This window comes from Anarhichas minor, unplaced genomic scaffold (assembly GCF_050575085.1).
Source record: "Anarhichas minor isolate MPS153535 unplaced genomic scaffold, ASM5057508v1 ptg000021l, whole genome shotgun sequence".
Classification (NCBI taxonomy): domain Eukaryota; kingdom Metazoa; phylum Chordata; class Actinopteri; order Perciformes; family Anarhichadidae; genus Anarhichas; species Anarhichas minor.
The window spans coordinates 10971661-10987500 of NW_027466467.1; the positions used below are offsets into that span (position 1 = coordinate 10971661).

The 15840-nt window shown below is 40.7% G+C and overlaps 2 protein-coding genes across 3 annotated transcripts in view; both read left to right on the forward strand.

Annotated features, from left to right (window-relative positions):
* The first annotated feature begins 4986 nt into the window (after window positions 1–4986).
* Window positions 4987–9281, forward strand: tmem183a (transmembrane protein 183A). Of its 2 annotated transcripts, none has more exons than XM_076096086.1 (8): window positions 4987–5205; window positions 5556–5645; window positions 5763–5933; window positions 6029–6188; window positions 6599–6779; window positions 7185–7265; window positions 7397–7549; window positions 8039–9281. In XM_076096086.1, the coding sequence occupies exons 1-8, from the start codon at window positions 5142–5144 to the stop codon at window positions 8222–8224; spliced, it is 1086 nt and encodes a 361-aa protein (XP_075952201.1). In that variant the 5' UTR covers window positions 4987–5141; the 3' UTR covers window positions 8225–9281. The 2 variants fall into 2 exon arrangements, with proteins under 2 accessions (XP_075952201.1, XP_075952200.1); XM_076096085.1 differs by having other exon boundaries at window positions 4988–5205; window positions 7394–7549.
* An 825-nt stretch (window positions 9282–10106) lies between these two features.
* tfeb (transcription factor EB) overlaps window positions 10107–15840 on the forward strand; it is a 30718-nt gene continuing 24984 nt past the window's right edge. Inside the window, exon 1 of the mRNA XM_076095857.1 lies at window positions 10107–10359. The gene's annotated coding sequence lies outside the window, so the exon portion shown is untranslated. The remainder of the gene's footprint in view (window positions 10360–15840) is intronic.

Consider the following 15840-nt stretch of genomic DNA (forward strand, 5'->3'; position numbering starts at 1 on the left):
CTTCCCAGCTCTGTGGTCTGGGCAACGCTATAGGACAGTGTCGCTGTCGGGATTACAAATGTGATATATGTGGGTTATAAACCTGATAAACAGATTTACAGTAACTGAGAATAGGGCCTTTTAACGCCCCGTAGCAACGGACCACCAATGCAATCGTAGATGCGCGTCTTACTCTCTTTGCATTACATTCCTCGTGCATCAAACGTGCATCCTTACATCGCCTTACCTAATCAGAGTGATTGAAACGATGAGATGATGGTTGACCTTTCATCCATATTAAGCGGCGTTTTTTCACCCCGTGAGCAGATCCGCCCTGCCCGGCGCGCCATGCACTCACATGTAGAAATCCCGGCGTGATTTGATTGACAGCTCAGAGATAGACGGGTACGTTTGGATGGGTGGTGCCCGCGAGCACGACGGAGATCATAGCATATTGGCAGAAAAATGTAAGAAAAAAAAAAAAGAAGGAAAAATATCCGAGAGGAAACGTTTAATCTGCGTCCTTAGACTTGGGGACAGTGAGAGCGAGTCTTATCTGCATCCGCCTTCTCCGCTTCCATCTCTCCACACACCGCCACCGAAACGACGCTCACTCCTCCCACACATAGACACACACATTTACTCAGCCACACACACACACACACACACACACACACACACACACACACAGACACAGGGGAATCTGCAGTTGTCACCACTAAGCTACAGCTCTGGAAATAAGGGACCAACTCCCAGCGTTTAACCTATAGGGCGAAGCGTTTGGCACCACATGCGCGTGCAAAACGGAGGACTGCAGTACGGTCACTAATGTCACAGCATAATTTCTAAACTCTGTACTGGTATCATGCTTCTGCAGTTTTCACAGACTTCACCCTTAACTGGTAAAATGTAATTAACTTTTCACATCAGCACCACTAAGCGCGTTCACGACACAACAGCTACTGAGACACGATGCGCGTTCTCGCAGCATCAGTTTAACCAAGCCACAGAGGCAGGCTGTGCACTAAGAGTGAGCAGCGCACCCTGCAGGATCTAAAACGAAGTCTAAGATTATACATATTAACAGGCGTCTCCTTGCACTGTTTTGGCTGTGCCTTGCCCTGAGTGACTAACAATGAGTCTCACTAAATTGTTGGGTTGCCATCCATTCCACAGCACCTGAAGGCTAGGCCTACAGCAACCATACACTGCCAGTGGTCAAGCGCTACCTCTTTGTTGTTGTTTATGTTGCAGTGTTTAGGACTTTGTCTTCTTTGCAGTAATGTAATTGCTCGCAGACATCCTCATCAGAACCGTTTATTGCCAAGTATGTTGCACCCACAAGGAATTTAACTTGGTGAATGGTGCATAATAATAAACAATGAACAACACAGTGCAATAATCGAATCATTTAAAAATAGAAAAATATTAAAATTTACAATAGAATATGGTAAACAAGCAAACAGATAACAGTACGTTAAAACAAGTATATTATAAAAGTGGCAAGTGTATTTAATATAGAAACATAGAAAGGATGTGCAACGGTGTGTAACAGTAGGAAATTGTCCTGAGGATGTAAGAGTCAGAGTCAGTGGGGGGTCCTGGCTTTGTCAATGAACCCAACTGCAGACGGGAAGAAACTGTTCTTGTGGGGTGAGGCCTTGGTCCTGATGGACCGCAGCCTCCTGCCAGAGGGAAGGGACTCAAACAGTCTCTGTCCAGGGTGAGAGGTGTTGGCTACAATCTTTCTTGCCCGCTTCAAGGTCCTGGAAGCGAACAAGTCTTGGAGGGACGGCAGATTGCAGCCAATCACTCTCTCAGCAGAGCGAATGCTGCGCTGCAGTCTGCCCTTGTCCTTGGCTGTGGATGCAGTGTAGCAGACGCTGATGGAGGAGCAGAGGATGGACTCAATGATGGCAGTGTAGAAGTGCACCATCATTGTCTTTGTCAGGTTGAACTTCTTTAGCTGCCTCAGGAAGTACATCCTCCGCTGAGCCTTCTTGGTGATGGAGCTGATATTAAGGTCCCACTTGAGGTTGTGGGTTATGGTGGAGCCCAGGAAGCAGAAGGATTTCACAGCGTAGACGGGGGAGTCACACTGGGAGATAGGGGCAGGCAGGGCTGCATGCACATGTTGCTCTTTTTTTAATCCAATGAGTGAACTGTCTGATAATGTAAATAAAATACATATACTGAGCTATATCTTCCTTTAAGATTGTTTTTTGACTCAGCATATTTGAATAATTGTGTTGCACTTTAAATGGTAAAAAGGGCAAGGCAAGTTTATTTGTATAGCACATTTCAACAACAAGGCAATTCAAAGTGCTTCACATAAAACCACTAAAAACATCAAAACATAAGGCAAAAGAAAAGGAGATTTAAAAACAATTAAGAACATTGATTGAAACATTAAAAACAGTCCACAATTCCACATGACCACTATGATCGGATTTGTACTTAAATACTGCTCTGACAAAATTCTGCAGGGGTTTGGCTGCTGTGAAGTGTGAAGTGGATGTCATTATTAGGGTAAAAATTCAATCAATTAAAAAAAATACGTAAAGTTCATTTGTCATGGAAAGATAAAAGAAATAATTTGCCAACCGAAGACAAATTAAATTAAACAAGAGCTTGTTGGAAGAAGTGTTTCACCATCCGATAATTATTTTCTGATTATGAAAGAGGTCTGAACCCATAAAATATTGCACATCATTAGTTTCTTCAATTATGCATTCATTTTCTCATATGTGCCAATATAGATGATGTAATTTAAAATGAATTTTTCTATCAATTTATATTACCTTTTTAATATGAGTAAATAAGGATTATTCATGTATTCACATACTCAGTGGCAGATGATCACAACTTGAGTTTAAAAGTCTCCACTCAATTGTATTTCACCTTTTAAGTTTAGATAGAAGCTTTAAAGATTAGGCTAAACATCATTAATATACTCTAAACATATTATTGAATTGTAATTACTGATACATTACATTATTTCAATGTTGAAGCTGGCAACGTTTTGGCTTTTACTTTTTGAGATACCTCAAAATTGTACTTAATGCAGTTTAGATTGAAATTATGTTTTTCCTTTAATTACAAAGGATTCTGTTTTGCAGTTAGATAAAGGATATAAATTGTTATGTGTAGAGATAAGAGAGTTTTTTGCATGGAGTTTATTACAGCTTTACCCCAAAATTGCTGAAGGGCTGTCAGCAAGTGAGATGTGATTTGAATGGCTGACCTACTTGGTGTAGTTGTAGATTGGATGAGTAATGTTAGGGTTAGATGTTTTCAGGGGAGACCCAGACCGCTGGACTTTCCAGTCGCACCAAAAATGAACTGGATCCGGTTAACAATCAAAAAGTATTTAATAAACAAGAGAAGCTAGAACAGTTGCAAACTGAATTACTCTATCGATATCAATATGTCCCCAGGGCAGAGTTCTCACAAGGCCCACTAAATAGCCCAGCCCAGCTGGTAAACTACCCAGAGTGGTAACGGCGCGAACTCTCGCAAAAACCCTCTGGAACTAAGCCTATATTTAAAAGTCTCTGTCCGAAAGTTTAAATGTCCAGTATCAGCCTCTGTGATTGGCCGAAATTCAATAGCCCCTCCTGGCTTGGGGCAGTTATCATCTCAGTGTTCAGTTGTCCATCCCTCTGTTCTCTGCTGCACCTCTGTAAAGTCTCACTCAAAATGTTCCCTTTCTGACCCTCAAAACTATTCATACAGTGTTTTAATACCTTTAGTGACTATACTTCTATGGTTTAATACATTCAATGAGTAAAATACTGTAACATAATATCCTCTACAAGTAAGAATATTGTAAACATAATACATTCCATAAGTAAATATTTTGTGACTTTTTAATCCTACTAATAATATTTCTAATACTGAAATCCTTAACAGTAACAATGAGAATATATCTTGTTATTGTTACAAAAGCTGTTTATAAGAGGAAACTACTGGTATGCACCTGAGATGCAGATTGTAAAGGGCTTGCTGAAAGCTCTGGCTACAAATGAGAAGAACCTGATTTCTCCTGAAAACTCATCTGATACATTTCTAAAGGTGGGGAACACAAGTCAGTTACTATGATGGCTATTGTCAGGGATTTTTTTCATCTTCTCTGAATGACAAAATTTAAACTAATTTTGCTTTGTTTCATAGATTTTACTCGAGGAGATGTGGCTCTCTGCAGTTGAGTTTTAAAGGCTTTGACAACAATGTTGTCAACAGCCATTTTGGGATGCTGTGGCCTGCAGCACTTTCACAAAATATTTACATAGGTCAATGAACACAGCACTGTGGATCTTTTCAGCATTGTGACTCTTGGTTCTGATAGCAATAAGTGGTTTCTGCCAATGTCTTCCTTCTACCTGGCTCAGTGATGTCTGGTGTGCTTTGATGGTGTACATTAGAAAACTTATGAGAGGCAGAGTCATAAAGTATCTGTACTTTCATTCACTTTCTGATACTGCTGTTGAGTAATATGTGGATGGGCAGATGAAACGAGTAACACAGGAACAATCTCATGGCTCCTTAGTGAAGCCAGGAATACCCTGAGCAAGTGCTTTGTGTGTGTGTGTGTGTGTGTGTTTGTGTTACATATTAAACAGATAGTATTTGAGACAGTATCAAATGCACCAATATATAAAGATATAGATATACAGATGAAAATCGAGAAATAAAAGGAACATATATTTTCACCACTGACGATCAACAAAGGTTTATCTTATTTTTTTCTTTGGCTTAAATATTCATAAAGCATGCTGAAAAGAAGCCCAGCTGCTTCAGATCGTGTTACTGTTCCTCCAAAAAAATAAAAAATATTAGCCAAATACTTGACTGACTCAATTTTTACGTAATTGGTTGTAAAAACAAAGGAACAAACCTTATTTTCTACACTTTTGGTCAGGAGAAATCATTGCAATGCTCACAATGACCAGCAGAGGGCAGTAAAGCAGCAGAGGGTGAAAACGACACCGATACTCTCGCGTTACGTGCATCGTCACGTCATTCCATGATGGCTGAAGATCCTGGGGGAACATTTTTCAATTTCTTTCTCATTTTTCTTTCTTTCTCTCTACTTCAGCTTGCCATAGAGACATGGCAGGAGCCACAGGCCCGTTAAGCGTTCGCAGATCATTTGTGTCGACATGCCCAAGAAAGGGAACCGAAAACGGCTGAAATTTAGAGCTGGGGACGTTTGTTCGGAATCAGGTAACGTTACTTTTACAATAGCCGGTTAGCTAACGCTGCCTAGCCCATACATTCATGAGTAGCGCCCGCTAGCTGTTAGCACTCAACATTTAATTATTTGACTCCTACGTATACTACAGTATAGCTAAAGTGAGTACTTACTACGGTGGCCTTTTAGTGATTGTTTTCTGGTATTAGCAAGAGCTAAAAGGTAGCTACATCTAACGTCAGCGCTAAACTAATTCACCGGTTACGTAAGTTAACGTCAACAATTGGCCTCCTGTCAGTAGTGGTCATAGCTGGTTCTGCTATTTGAAAGACATAACTTCTAGACGGTGAGTAAATATTAATATATCTGTTTTTTTCCCCAGTGACCGTTGCTGATTATGCTGATGCCGACCCAGCCATTGTGAAGTCGGGGAGGTTGAAAAAGGCTGTTGCAAATGCAGTTGAGAAAGAAGGTAACATTTAATGTTGTAGCGTCACAGCCTGACAATTCGGCATATTAATGATTTGACTTTGCAGTGTCATTTGGCCAGATGATTCAAATGTCTAACATAACATAACTGTGTTTTCAGTGAAATTACTCTGTGGCCTGGAGGCCTCTCAGGGTGATGTAGAGGAAGTCCTCTTGTCTTCACAGAGCGTCACAGCCGACGCTCTGGACAGCAGCGATGACCTAGAACCAGAAGAGGATGGAGAAAATGATGCTAAAGTGGCCCACAAGAAGAAAAACAAGAGGAGAAAGGGTATTATTTGTGTAAAAATCTGTAATGAACATGGAGGAATGAGTCATAACATTGAGGACTGACCAGTTAACTGTGATGTTTGTATGTTTTCACAGAAAGCATTGAGAGCGGTGATGGGGGGGAGTACCCAGTGGATATTTGGTTAACGCTCGCCTCCTATATCCGACCCGAGGACGTGTGCAGATTTGCTCTAATCTGTAGGAATGCCTGGACGGTCACGTGCACCGCTGCTTTTTGGACCAGGCTCTACAGAAGGTGAGGTGGTTTTTATTGATCAACTACGTGCAGTCAATATTGAACAGATAAGAAGAGCTTGTATTTTAACAATTCTTTTGTACAAATTATTGTGAAGTTAACTAGAAAAATGTGTTTCTACTCCTAATTTTGATGGGATTTTGGTTGTTTGACGTATTCCTTAAAAGACTAATTTGCTGTTTTTCTCCTCAAAGCCAGTAGAAGTGAAAGTACTACTCAGATTAAAACCTGTCTTTCTTCCATGCTTTTACTTTACTCATTGATCAATTTAATAAAATAATACATTTGTCAGAGTGAAAACTACCGTACATGTAAAGTTCATGATTTATTCATAAAATGAGGACCATATCCAATAAACGGACACTTTGTATATAACTAACATGTCTTCTCGCTCTTCCATCTCTCACAAGGCACTACAAGACTGATGCTGACCTGCCGTTCCGTCTCCAGCCCGACTGCATTGATCGGATGTGCTCTTTACGTGCCCGTGTGATTCGCTCCCTTTTCCATTTGTATGAGCCATTCAGCCTGCGTGTCTCAAAAATCCCTGCCCTGCCAGAATCCACGCCCACAACCGTGCTGAACTCCAAGGTAAATACTTTGTGTATTCAGCCACCTAACTTTACGGATGTGGAGCTTAAGTTTTGTATTTATGTTGTTTACTATGTGTTAGTATTGCAAGTTATTAGCTTAATTAAAGGCTTAAGAGATCCGGCCTTCTTATGCAAATGCACCAATGACTAAATAGGAAAACTTAGAGCTAACCAAGCCTGCTGATGTGATATCGAGGCTATCCACAACCAGCCTGCCAGGTAGCTCAAAGGGAGCCATGATAGAGGCCCTTTATATAGTCTTGACACATCTCATTTTGTCTTGTGTTTTATCTCATTTTCATATTTTACTCCAGGAAGAAACACACGCATGCATGTCCAAACTTAAACTAGCCTTTCATTATGGAACTGTTGGTTTTTATGTGCTCAATATTTCCTGTTTCAGTGTTTACTGTTCTGGGTCAGAAAGGTGTCGGGTACTCGGCCTGAGGCATTGTGGGAGTTCAACTTCAAGTTTCTAAAGCAGGTAAGAAGGGTTTGTTTAAAACCAACTACACTTCTTTCCTAATATGATAACCTTTTACATCGTTAGTAATAACCGGGCGTTGCTGTCATATTTACTTTTGCGTGTTATTGTGGCCATTTCCTTCCCAGCAGAGACACAGTAAGAATGGTTGTGCCAAGTCCTTGTGCATGCCCAGACGATACGAAGATGTCCACACGAACCCAGACTCTGACTGCTACATGCTTCAGGTCACCACCCTCAACTTCATCTTCACCCCCGTGGTCATGGGCATGACACTGTCCCTGGTTAGTAACGCTTGGTTTTTGGTGGATATTAGGTACTACTTTATATGGTGGAGAGAGCTGTGTTGGTAGCAATGACACCTACGGGGGACATTATTTTTGTATGAGTTACAGTTTATAAGAGTTTGTAGGTGTTTATCACCGTCACATAAAAGCTGAATGAATGAAAAGAGATGGTTTTAAGTGAATCACGTCAAGAAATATCCAGATTTTCCCCACCCACTAGCAACGTGTTTGTGATTATATGCTAACAATTGTATTGTTATTGCATATATATATATATATATATATATATATATATATATATATATATATATATATATATATATATTATGACAATTTCACACAAATTTCTAAAAGGACAAAATGATGAAGTGATACTGATGTAAGCTGTAACCACTTGGCTGTAATTCTAGTTGATTATGAAATGGTGCACTAAGACCCTTAACTCCTCTCCTAATTTCAACTGGTTTATCGCCGTCTGTCTTATAGTTCACAATCAACGTTAGCACAGACATGCGGCACCACCGTGTTCGTCTGGTGTTCCAGGACACGCCGCTCCAGCGGTGGAAGAAGAGGGGGGATCAGGGCGCGGCCCAGGTGGTGTTGGACCCAGTACACAGTGTGAAGCTCATGGACTGGTGGCACCCACAGTACCCCTCCTCACCCTACATATAGGAATCCGGCACACCAAGAACTCAGCTCTTATCTCTTCCCACTCATCAGAAATACAATATTGGATGACTCCGCAAAACCCTGGATTATGTTCATTCTCAGTTGATTTCACATTTCGATCATCATTGTCAGATGATGGCAAAAGTGTATAATGTTTCACAATATAGAAAACACTGATTAGATGACAGTGATGGATGATATATATTGATACATTGCTCAATATGTATATTTAGAGCTACCAGTTGCATAAAAAGATTCACAGGTCTGCCATTATTTTACATTGGACAATATGTTGCATGCTGAACCTACATGTGAAATACATTTTTTAAAACTCATGGATTAACATGGTGGAACATTTGTACCGCTCACTTGAAAAAGTACACAAAAGTATCTTAATTTTTGCATCGGTTTAGAATTTTACAATGTTGCATCAACAGAGTTGTATTGTTTTAAAATCATGTTTTTTAAGTTATGTATTTAGTTTTAGGCAGCAGCACTTAGTATTGTGTGAATATTAATGACACCGCTCTTTACTGAAGGGGCCAAAGAGATGATTTACCTCAGACGTCTTCCACTCATCTATTGATTTGGGTGGCGTTTCTTTTCTTTGTAGTGCTTCTTGGCTAAAAACATCTTGATTGTCTCCCTCCTGCCTGTGTGAGCCACGAGCCCCACTGCCTGCTGGGAAATCTCATTCTCAACTTTGAATGGCTCAAAGTGCTAAAAGTGGTCTTTAGTGAGTGTTGACTGTGAGTTGAATCATACCACTCACATGCTTGATTATGATTGGGAAAGAGCTACCATTGATGTATCCGTCCATCAGACACATTCAAAGTTATTTAACCTGGATTGATTTGCACATATACATATTGTCACTGAAAAAACAATCAATTAACCACAAACAATTTACATTTCCAAGAATAAAAGTTAAAAACAGCTGGATGTTGTGGTTATCAGCAGTTGATTGTTTAAGTGGTTAGTCTAGTTTCATCTGAGTTAATTGATTAAAAAAACAAAAATGTATTGCACTGAATTAAAATCTGAAACTGCCCATTCAAAATGTCTCCAGTCTGGTCATGAAATGTTGATTTACAATATATATATTATGATTTTGCTTCCCTCATGTTGTCATACTGGGTATTACTGCTGTGCTATGATCCTTATCTATATATATATACATCTATATATATATATATAAAGTTCTCCTGCTGTTCGGGCACTTATACAAGTGAACATGCCATGTTCAGTCAGACAATAGGCGGTCTTTATAATCACTTGGATACACACATGCCTGCTGTGAATTCTCAAATGAACCACATTATAAAACTGACAGAAATGTGAATTTAAACGTGTGTCAACAGTATGTGGTTCCTATGATTAACATAATATGACCTGTTATGTATTATTAGACACCTGTGCAATAATACATAAATTCACAAACTATAAACTAAAAATATACAATGCCACGTGTCTAAAACAATCTCCACTAAAAACAAGTTAAGATTAATAATGAAAAAGTATTGGACCACATTGTATTGCACAGGGTATACCACAATCCCTTCATCTAACACTGATTCATTACAGTGAAAGGTAATTGAGCCTAAACTAAGTGCGTTATGAATATGAAACAGGAATAGAAGAAGCGTCTCCATTGCAGGCGGTAAAAAAAACCCCGATAAAGATGGAAGTTGCCTCTCTATAGTCGTGTTGGTACTTCTGGAAGTCTTCGGCTAAAGTTAGAGGACCTCGTAAAACCTATGCAGTCAACAGGCCTCACGTCATCGCCTCAAAATACCAGTCTGTGGAAGATATGAGGGAAAACTACATTTCCCACAAACCCATCTGCGCCTTGCTATTGGTGGTGGTACAGGTGACCAGAGACGCTCCTAGTTGTGACAACATCTCGACGGACTAAACGAAAACAAATTAGCCTCCGAAGTGCCAGTGGTGGTACACGCTGGAGCAGTCTGTGCAAATACAGAGACACTTGAAACTCTTTTATCTTCTTAAACGCGACCCTTTTCCTTCCGACAGTGCCAAATGCGAGGTTTGGTATGATCAGAGCGCACGAGAGAAGTAGGCACGCACTTTTCCGCAACCTGACTTCTTTACTTCGTTCTGTCTGACCTTCAGAGCGGGTAAGTGATATTTTACCTCCGACACTGAAATGTAACTTCTGCTACTACACCAGTAACTCTGGAAACCCGCGAGCACTAATTTGAAGTCAATATTTTCCGATTTGCAGAGAAAGTCTCGTGATGCATTACGTTTAAAATGAACAGTAGCCAACTTATTATTTGTCCTCGGGAGAATAAATACAACACTGTCTCGCACTTGTCCATTACATGTTGCCAAATCATTGCAAAAAATATTTATTTAACAATCTCTGCATTGCAGACGAGAGACGTGTGTGCGTATACAGCCATGTAGCCTAAAACCTGACTACAGGCTGCGAGCATCACAAATCAAAAGGCATCATTTGTCAAGCTTTTGTCTCCAGCTCATGATATTGTTACTATGAATCTGAATAGTCATCCACGAGCACACATCAAACTTTTAAGAACAAAATAGACATCCAAAACATTTCCACATGGTTATATTTCCCAGTCCACGACTTTCACAAAACATAAGGAATAATGGAAAGGGTTTATAAAATAACATAAAATGGCACTGAAATGTCTCTATTGGGGACACTGGTACCACTGGTACCATTTAAGAAACCGCTTGGTTAGACCACAATGCACCACTTTCCCCTTTTTTTACTGTCATCAGTGGAGAACTTGCCCTCTTGCCATTTATAAGCATTGGCCAGGCTGGTATCAGTAACAACACCTTAGCCCCGGGGTATGCTGCTATGTATAAGTAGTGGGACTGCAAACCCTATATGCTCTGCTGCCTATTCAAGTACTTTGCTTGAAAATCCTTCATGGTGCAAAAACAAAAATAATGAAAGCACCGCTGACCGTTTATGCCCCCTTTGTTCCCTCTGCAGAGTGGGCTATATTTACATACTGTGTGATTTATTAATAGCCTGTGTGTGTGTGCGGAGTGCAAGGAACAGTTTGTTATTATGCCTAATGCTATCCAATAATGCAATGTCTTATTCTAATGATAATAATAGACATTTACCTGGGATTTAGCTGTGATTTTAAACGGAACTACATGTCTTATCTTGTTTTACTGTAGAATGTGGGCAAAGTTTCTGCATAAAAGTGATTAGTAATCCACATAGAAATCATTATATTAGGTATAGTCCTGATTACTTTTGCCATACGGAATTATTTACCGTGATAAATGTAGATTTGAAAACTTACCCCAGTTAAGGTCCAACTTTATCCCCTCCACCTTTCATTATGCTAATGCATCTCCTTGCTTCCCCCCCATCTTGTCTTTTCCTCGCATCTTATCTCCTCGCGGCGAGGAAGTGAGAGAGAGAGAGGTGCGAGGAAAAGACGTGAGGATGGAGGAGCCCATTATGTCAAATGAAAAATACTCGACTCCAGAGCGTTAGTCTTAAGCTGCTGTAGTTGCATTAAACTATGTGCCACATGTGGAGGTGCGGCATTTCCATTTCTCGCCGCTTGATAAAAGACTTCTGTGTAGGATACACCTGTGTTTCCTCGCTCTAAGCTCCTCCCGAAACCTCCTTGCTCCTCTAGGTGCAGGTCAGGAGAGAGGACGCGAGGAAGCATAAGTGAGCCTAATAGAAAAGCACCCAAGTGTTTGACATTACACCCCGGTCTCTAACCTCTGACCTCTCCACCTAGCCTCTGTCATCATCCATATCATTCTCCAGAACACAGGATCGGGGTGAAAGGTCAGAGCAGAAAGGTCTCAATAGGTCTGACAGCTTGTTACTGGCGAGTACCTTTCTGTCGAGGTTCTGTTTGCGCTCCTGACTTGTTTACTTTCGTTCTTAGTGCCTTTCTAAGAAATGTCACCGTTAGCGCTGATCCAGTGATGACCACGTTGTGTGTTGCGAGACACCATGATGACAGATAATAAAGTGAGTTACCAGAAATAGAAAATCTAGAGCTCAGCGATTCCAATAAATGTTGTGATTACATAGATTATGAAAGATTGATTTTAAGGAACTGCAGCCACGAGAAACCACAGGAAAAACCTAAATAGAGCGATGATCAAACTATCAGCAGTTAAAAATCTCTTTAATGACTGTAGGTTGGTAGAAATCTGCATATATACGCCTCCTTTTTAATTCTGTTTCACCTTCAATCGCCTCCAGTAAAATGAGTTTTGCAGGGCAGTTGCACCGGATCACTGAGACAGTGACTATTTAGGTTTATTGGTGGCACGTGTGTTTTCCTATTTGTGTTTCGATGTAAAAGGCAAACAGAAATGTGATACTGTAGGACAAAAGAACGTTCACCTCTTTGTTGCTCACTGTCACTGAGACACAGATGGGCATTCACATGCATGGAGGCAGGTTCAGCTGCAGCTCCGAGGAAATAATGTGTGTTTTGATGCATTAGAGTAGTTTGTTTGGCTCGGGCGCACACAGTATGTATGCATAAACATTTATGTATTTAAACACACGCAAACACTGAGTGAATGTGTCGTTGATGTGTGTTGAGGCCGAGTTCTTTTTCCACACCGATGCAGACTTGTAGCACGCAGAGCAGTTAAACAGCAGTTATGTCATCACGCGGTTAAACCTGAATTACCGTTCTCCTGGAAAGACACTAAAACCTTTCTCCCACTATCTCTGTGTGGATTGCCCCTGTCTCTCCTTTTCATTGCCTTTATCTGCCTACTCCTCATTTTTGTGAATCTATTGGTGAATGAAAACATTTCCGTTGAGTAACCAGATCAAAAAGATAGATCTACTGTGCAACGTCACTGGCACCAAGTTTTGCAAGACCTGTGACACTAGTACAGTGCTGCCACATATCAATGAATCATTTTAACTGAATTGAATTATTGGCTGGAAATGCATCATGCCGTGTTTATATCATGTTCCCTCGGAATGCTTCTCAACCAAAATCCTGTCAAAGAGGATCAAAGAAGATTACTTCCGATATCTGCTGCCGGCCTAATGACACGGTATCGAGGCTCTTTATTAGACAAAGGTTGGAAGCAATAACCAGTTGTGTTAGAGGAGAATACACGCAAGGTGAGCTTAAGATCTTTACCAGCGCTCACTCATTGCCAAACACAAGCTTTTTGTACAGCGTAGAAGCGCTGTTAAGAACGGGACAGATGCACATTGAGGAGGCAGTGGGGTTGTGGAGTGCACGCAGTATGAAGGGTCAGGGGTCAGTAAACGCTGTGAGGTCACTGACAGCAAGGTCAGAGGGGATTGTTCACTATGTAGATCAGTGTTGACGCCCGGCAGACTGATTGCACTCTCTCCTATAGCGCGGCAGCAGCAGCCTGCTCAGATGGCCAGCAAAGGAAAACAGAGTCGGGTTTCACCAGAGGTGACCATTTTGAATTATTGGTGTAAATGATATCCTAGTTACCAAAACTACTGGCTGCATTGGATGATTTCCTTTTCCTGGCATGTATGTTTGAATGTGCGACGCGTAACAATCGGATCACGAAAGTGCACAAATAAGCGCAAGCTTTACATCCTGTGTGTGTGGAAAAGTGTGTGCGTGGGTCGTGTTTTCGGCCTCATTGGACTCCCCTCCGCTTGTAAGTGTTCAGGTTAATTTTCTTCAGGTAAATAAAGGCCGCGTTGCACACACGCACATAGACACAATGACGAGGCTCAATGGATGTACTGTAGTGTGAATCAGGTGTGTGTAAACACAGCAAATCTCCCGTGACCCGGACAGTGTTTTCACCGCTTCGTGACTAGATAGAGAAAAAGTGGAATAAGGCAGTGTCATTGTGGTGTTTCCCATAAAAATATTTAAAAAAACACACACAAAACAAACTACTGAATATGCTCTGAGTTTTTAAACCACTAGAATGACGTCTTGGCATGTGCTATGTGACAACATGACCCATGATCTATCAGAGGTGAGTGTGGGTGGGGCATTTTAGCGCATGTGCTGAATGTGTGACTCCACTTCCTCATCTTATCTCCATTCCACTGTTTCATATCCTCTTTTGACTGACAGACACTAGCGATGGTCTCTCGCAGTCTTTCTTGTCTCAGTAAGAACGGCGTCTCAAATGCATCTGCGAGCACACACTGCAGCTGGCCTGTTGTGTGTACGTTTGGACAATTTGCTTGATAGTATGAACAGCGGGGGTGTAGTTGTAGCTTTTCTGCAACTTAGAGGCCCACGAGTTATATTTTTATCTCCTCCATAAAGACGTTCGTCAGTCATCTCAGCCATGGGGTTTTTTTTAGACATATTTAGGCTTATTTTTCCCACACTACCACACTTTATGTTGTAATGTTGACGTGTTGTCTTTAGTGACTGCGTTGAAGTGTTAAGTGTTTTTTAATAATCAGATGAATTCAATCAACAGGTTATCAAACCTCAGTGTAATTGTCTCTCCTCGACACAAGCAACAATATATAAATAATATGAGTCAATCTCACTTGTTTTGCAGTTTCACTTCTTTCAGCAAACCGTGTCTGTCGTTGTGTGTTGTGAAATATCTTGAAATAATTTGTTTTGCTTCAAGAAAATTAGATTTCAAGGCTCCCTACAGCATTGAAGATTTTAAAATAGATCTATTAACACACACACACACACACACTCACAGAAAATGTGTCCATTTCATTGCTGTTGAAAGTCTGTTGCTACTGAACATTCTTACTAACCCTCAGATGAACTCTGCACTCTCTTAATAAAATGCCCCCCGGGCTCCTCAAAGAGGTTTTCCATTATGCAATTCCTAGTGTTCTAATCCAACGGCTTCGACTAATTGCAATCAAAACAGAAATGCCGCTTCTCTCAATAACATTTTTGATTCATCCTGGTTTCGTATGAAGCTGTTAAATGACTCACTGATGACTCATGACATGACTTTGTGAATATCCTCATGTTGGATCTCATGTCTGCCTTTGATAGGGCAGCCATGACTTACTGAGTGTCTTTAGCATATGGTTAGTATAAATGCCAGCGACTGGTTTTCTCTTTATCGTGTCAACTTTTTCTGTCAAGATGGACAATTTCTCTATTCTCATTTGCTTGTAGCTCCTTCTGGCTCACACACCATCTGTCACAATCTTCATCTTCACTCTGGATAAGTCAGAAGTACAGTATTTCCTTCCACTTATGCAGATGACACTTTGCATTCAGATCAGAATCAAACACAAGGTCTTATTGTTTGATACCAAGATTCTTAAACGCTTGGCGCTCTTTCATAAGTCTCTAAGGTCCTTCATCAAATATGTTTTCTCCATATTACGATGTGCAGTTTTAACTGAAGCCACTGGCTGTTTGATCACTGTAGGTAAATGAGGATGAGACCTTTGCTGTGGCCCAAAGACTGTGGAACAACATCAAGTCCACTGTTTACACTCTTGAATCCTGCCTCCGTCTTTTAGATTGTTCACAAACTACCGCGGATTCATTTGAAAAGGGATCTTTTTGTGCTTTCACTACACTTTGTGTAATATGTAGATTATTTATATTTTTAAGAATACAATTTTCTGTCACTTCCATCTTTTTTTTTTCCTTCAGTCGATAGCAGGC

Excerpts from the sequence above, each read along its gene's own strand:
- tmem183a (XM_076096085.1), top strand. The coding sequence starts at position 5,142 with ATGCCCAAGAAAGGGAACCGAAAACGGCTGAAATTTAGAGCTGGGGAC. Across the intron at positions 5,206-5,555 it reads GGACGTTTGTTCGGAATCAG|TGACCGTTGCTGATTATGCT; the intron begins GTAACGTTACTT and ends TTTTTTCCCCAG. Across the intron at positions 7,550-8,038 it reads TGGGCATGACACTGTCCCTG|TTCACAATCAACGTTAGCAC; the intron begins GTTAGTAACGCT and ends TCTGTCTTATAG.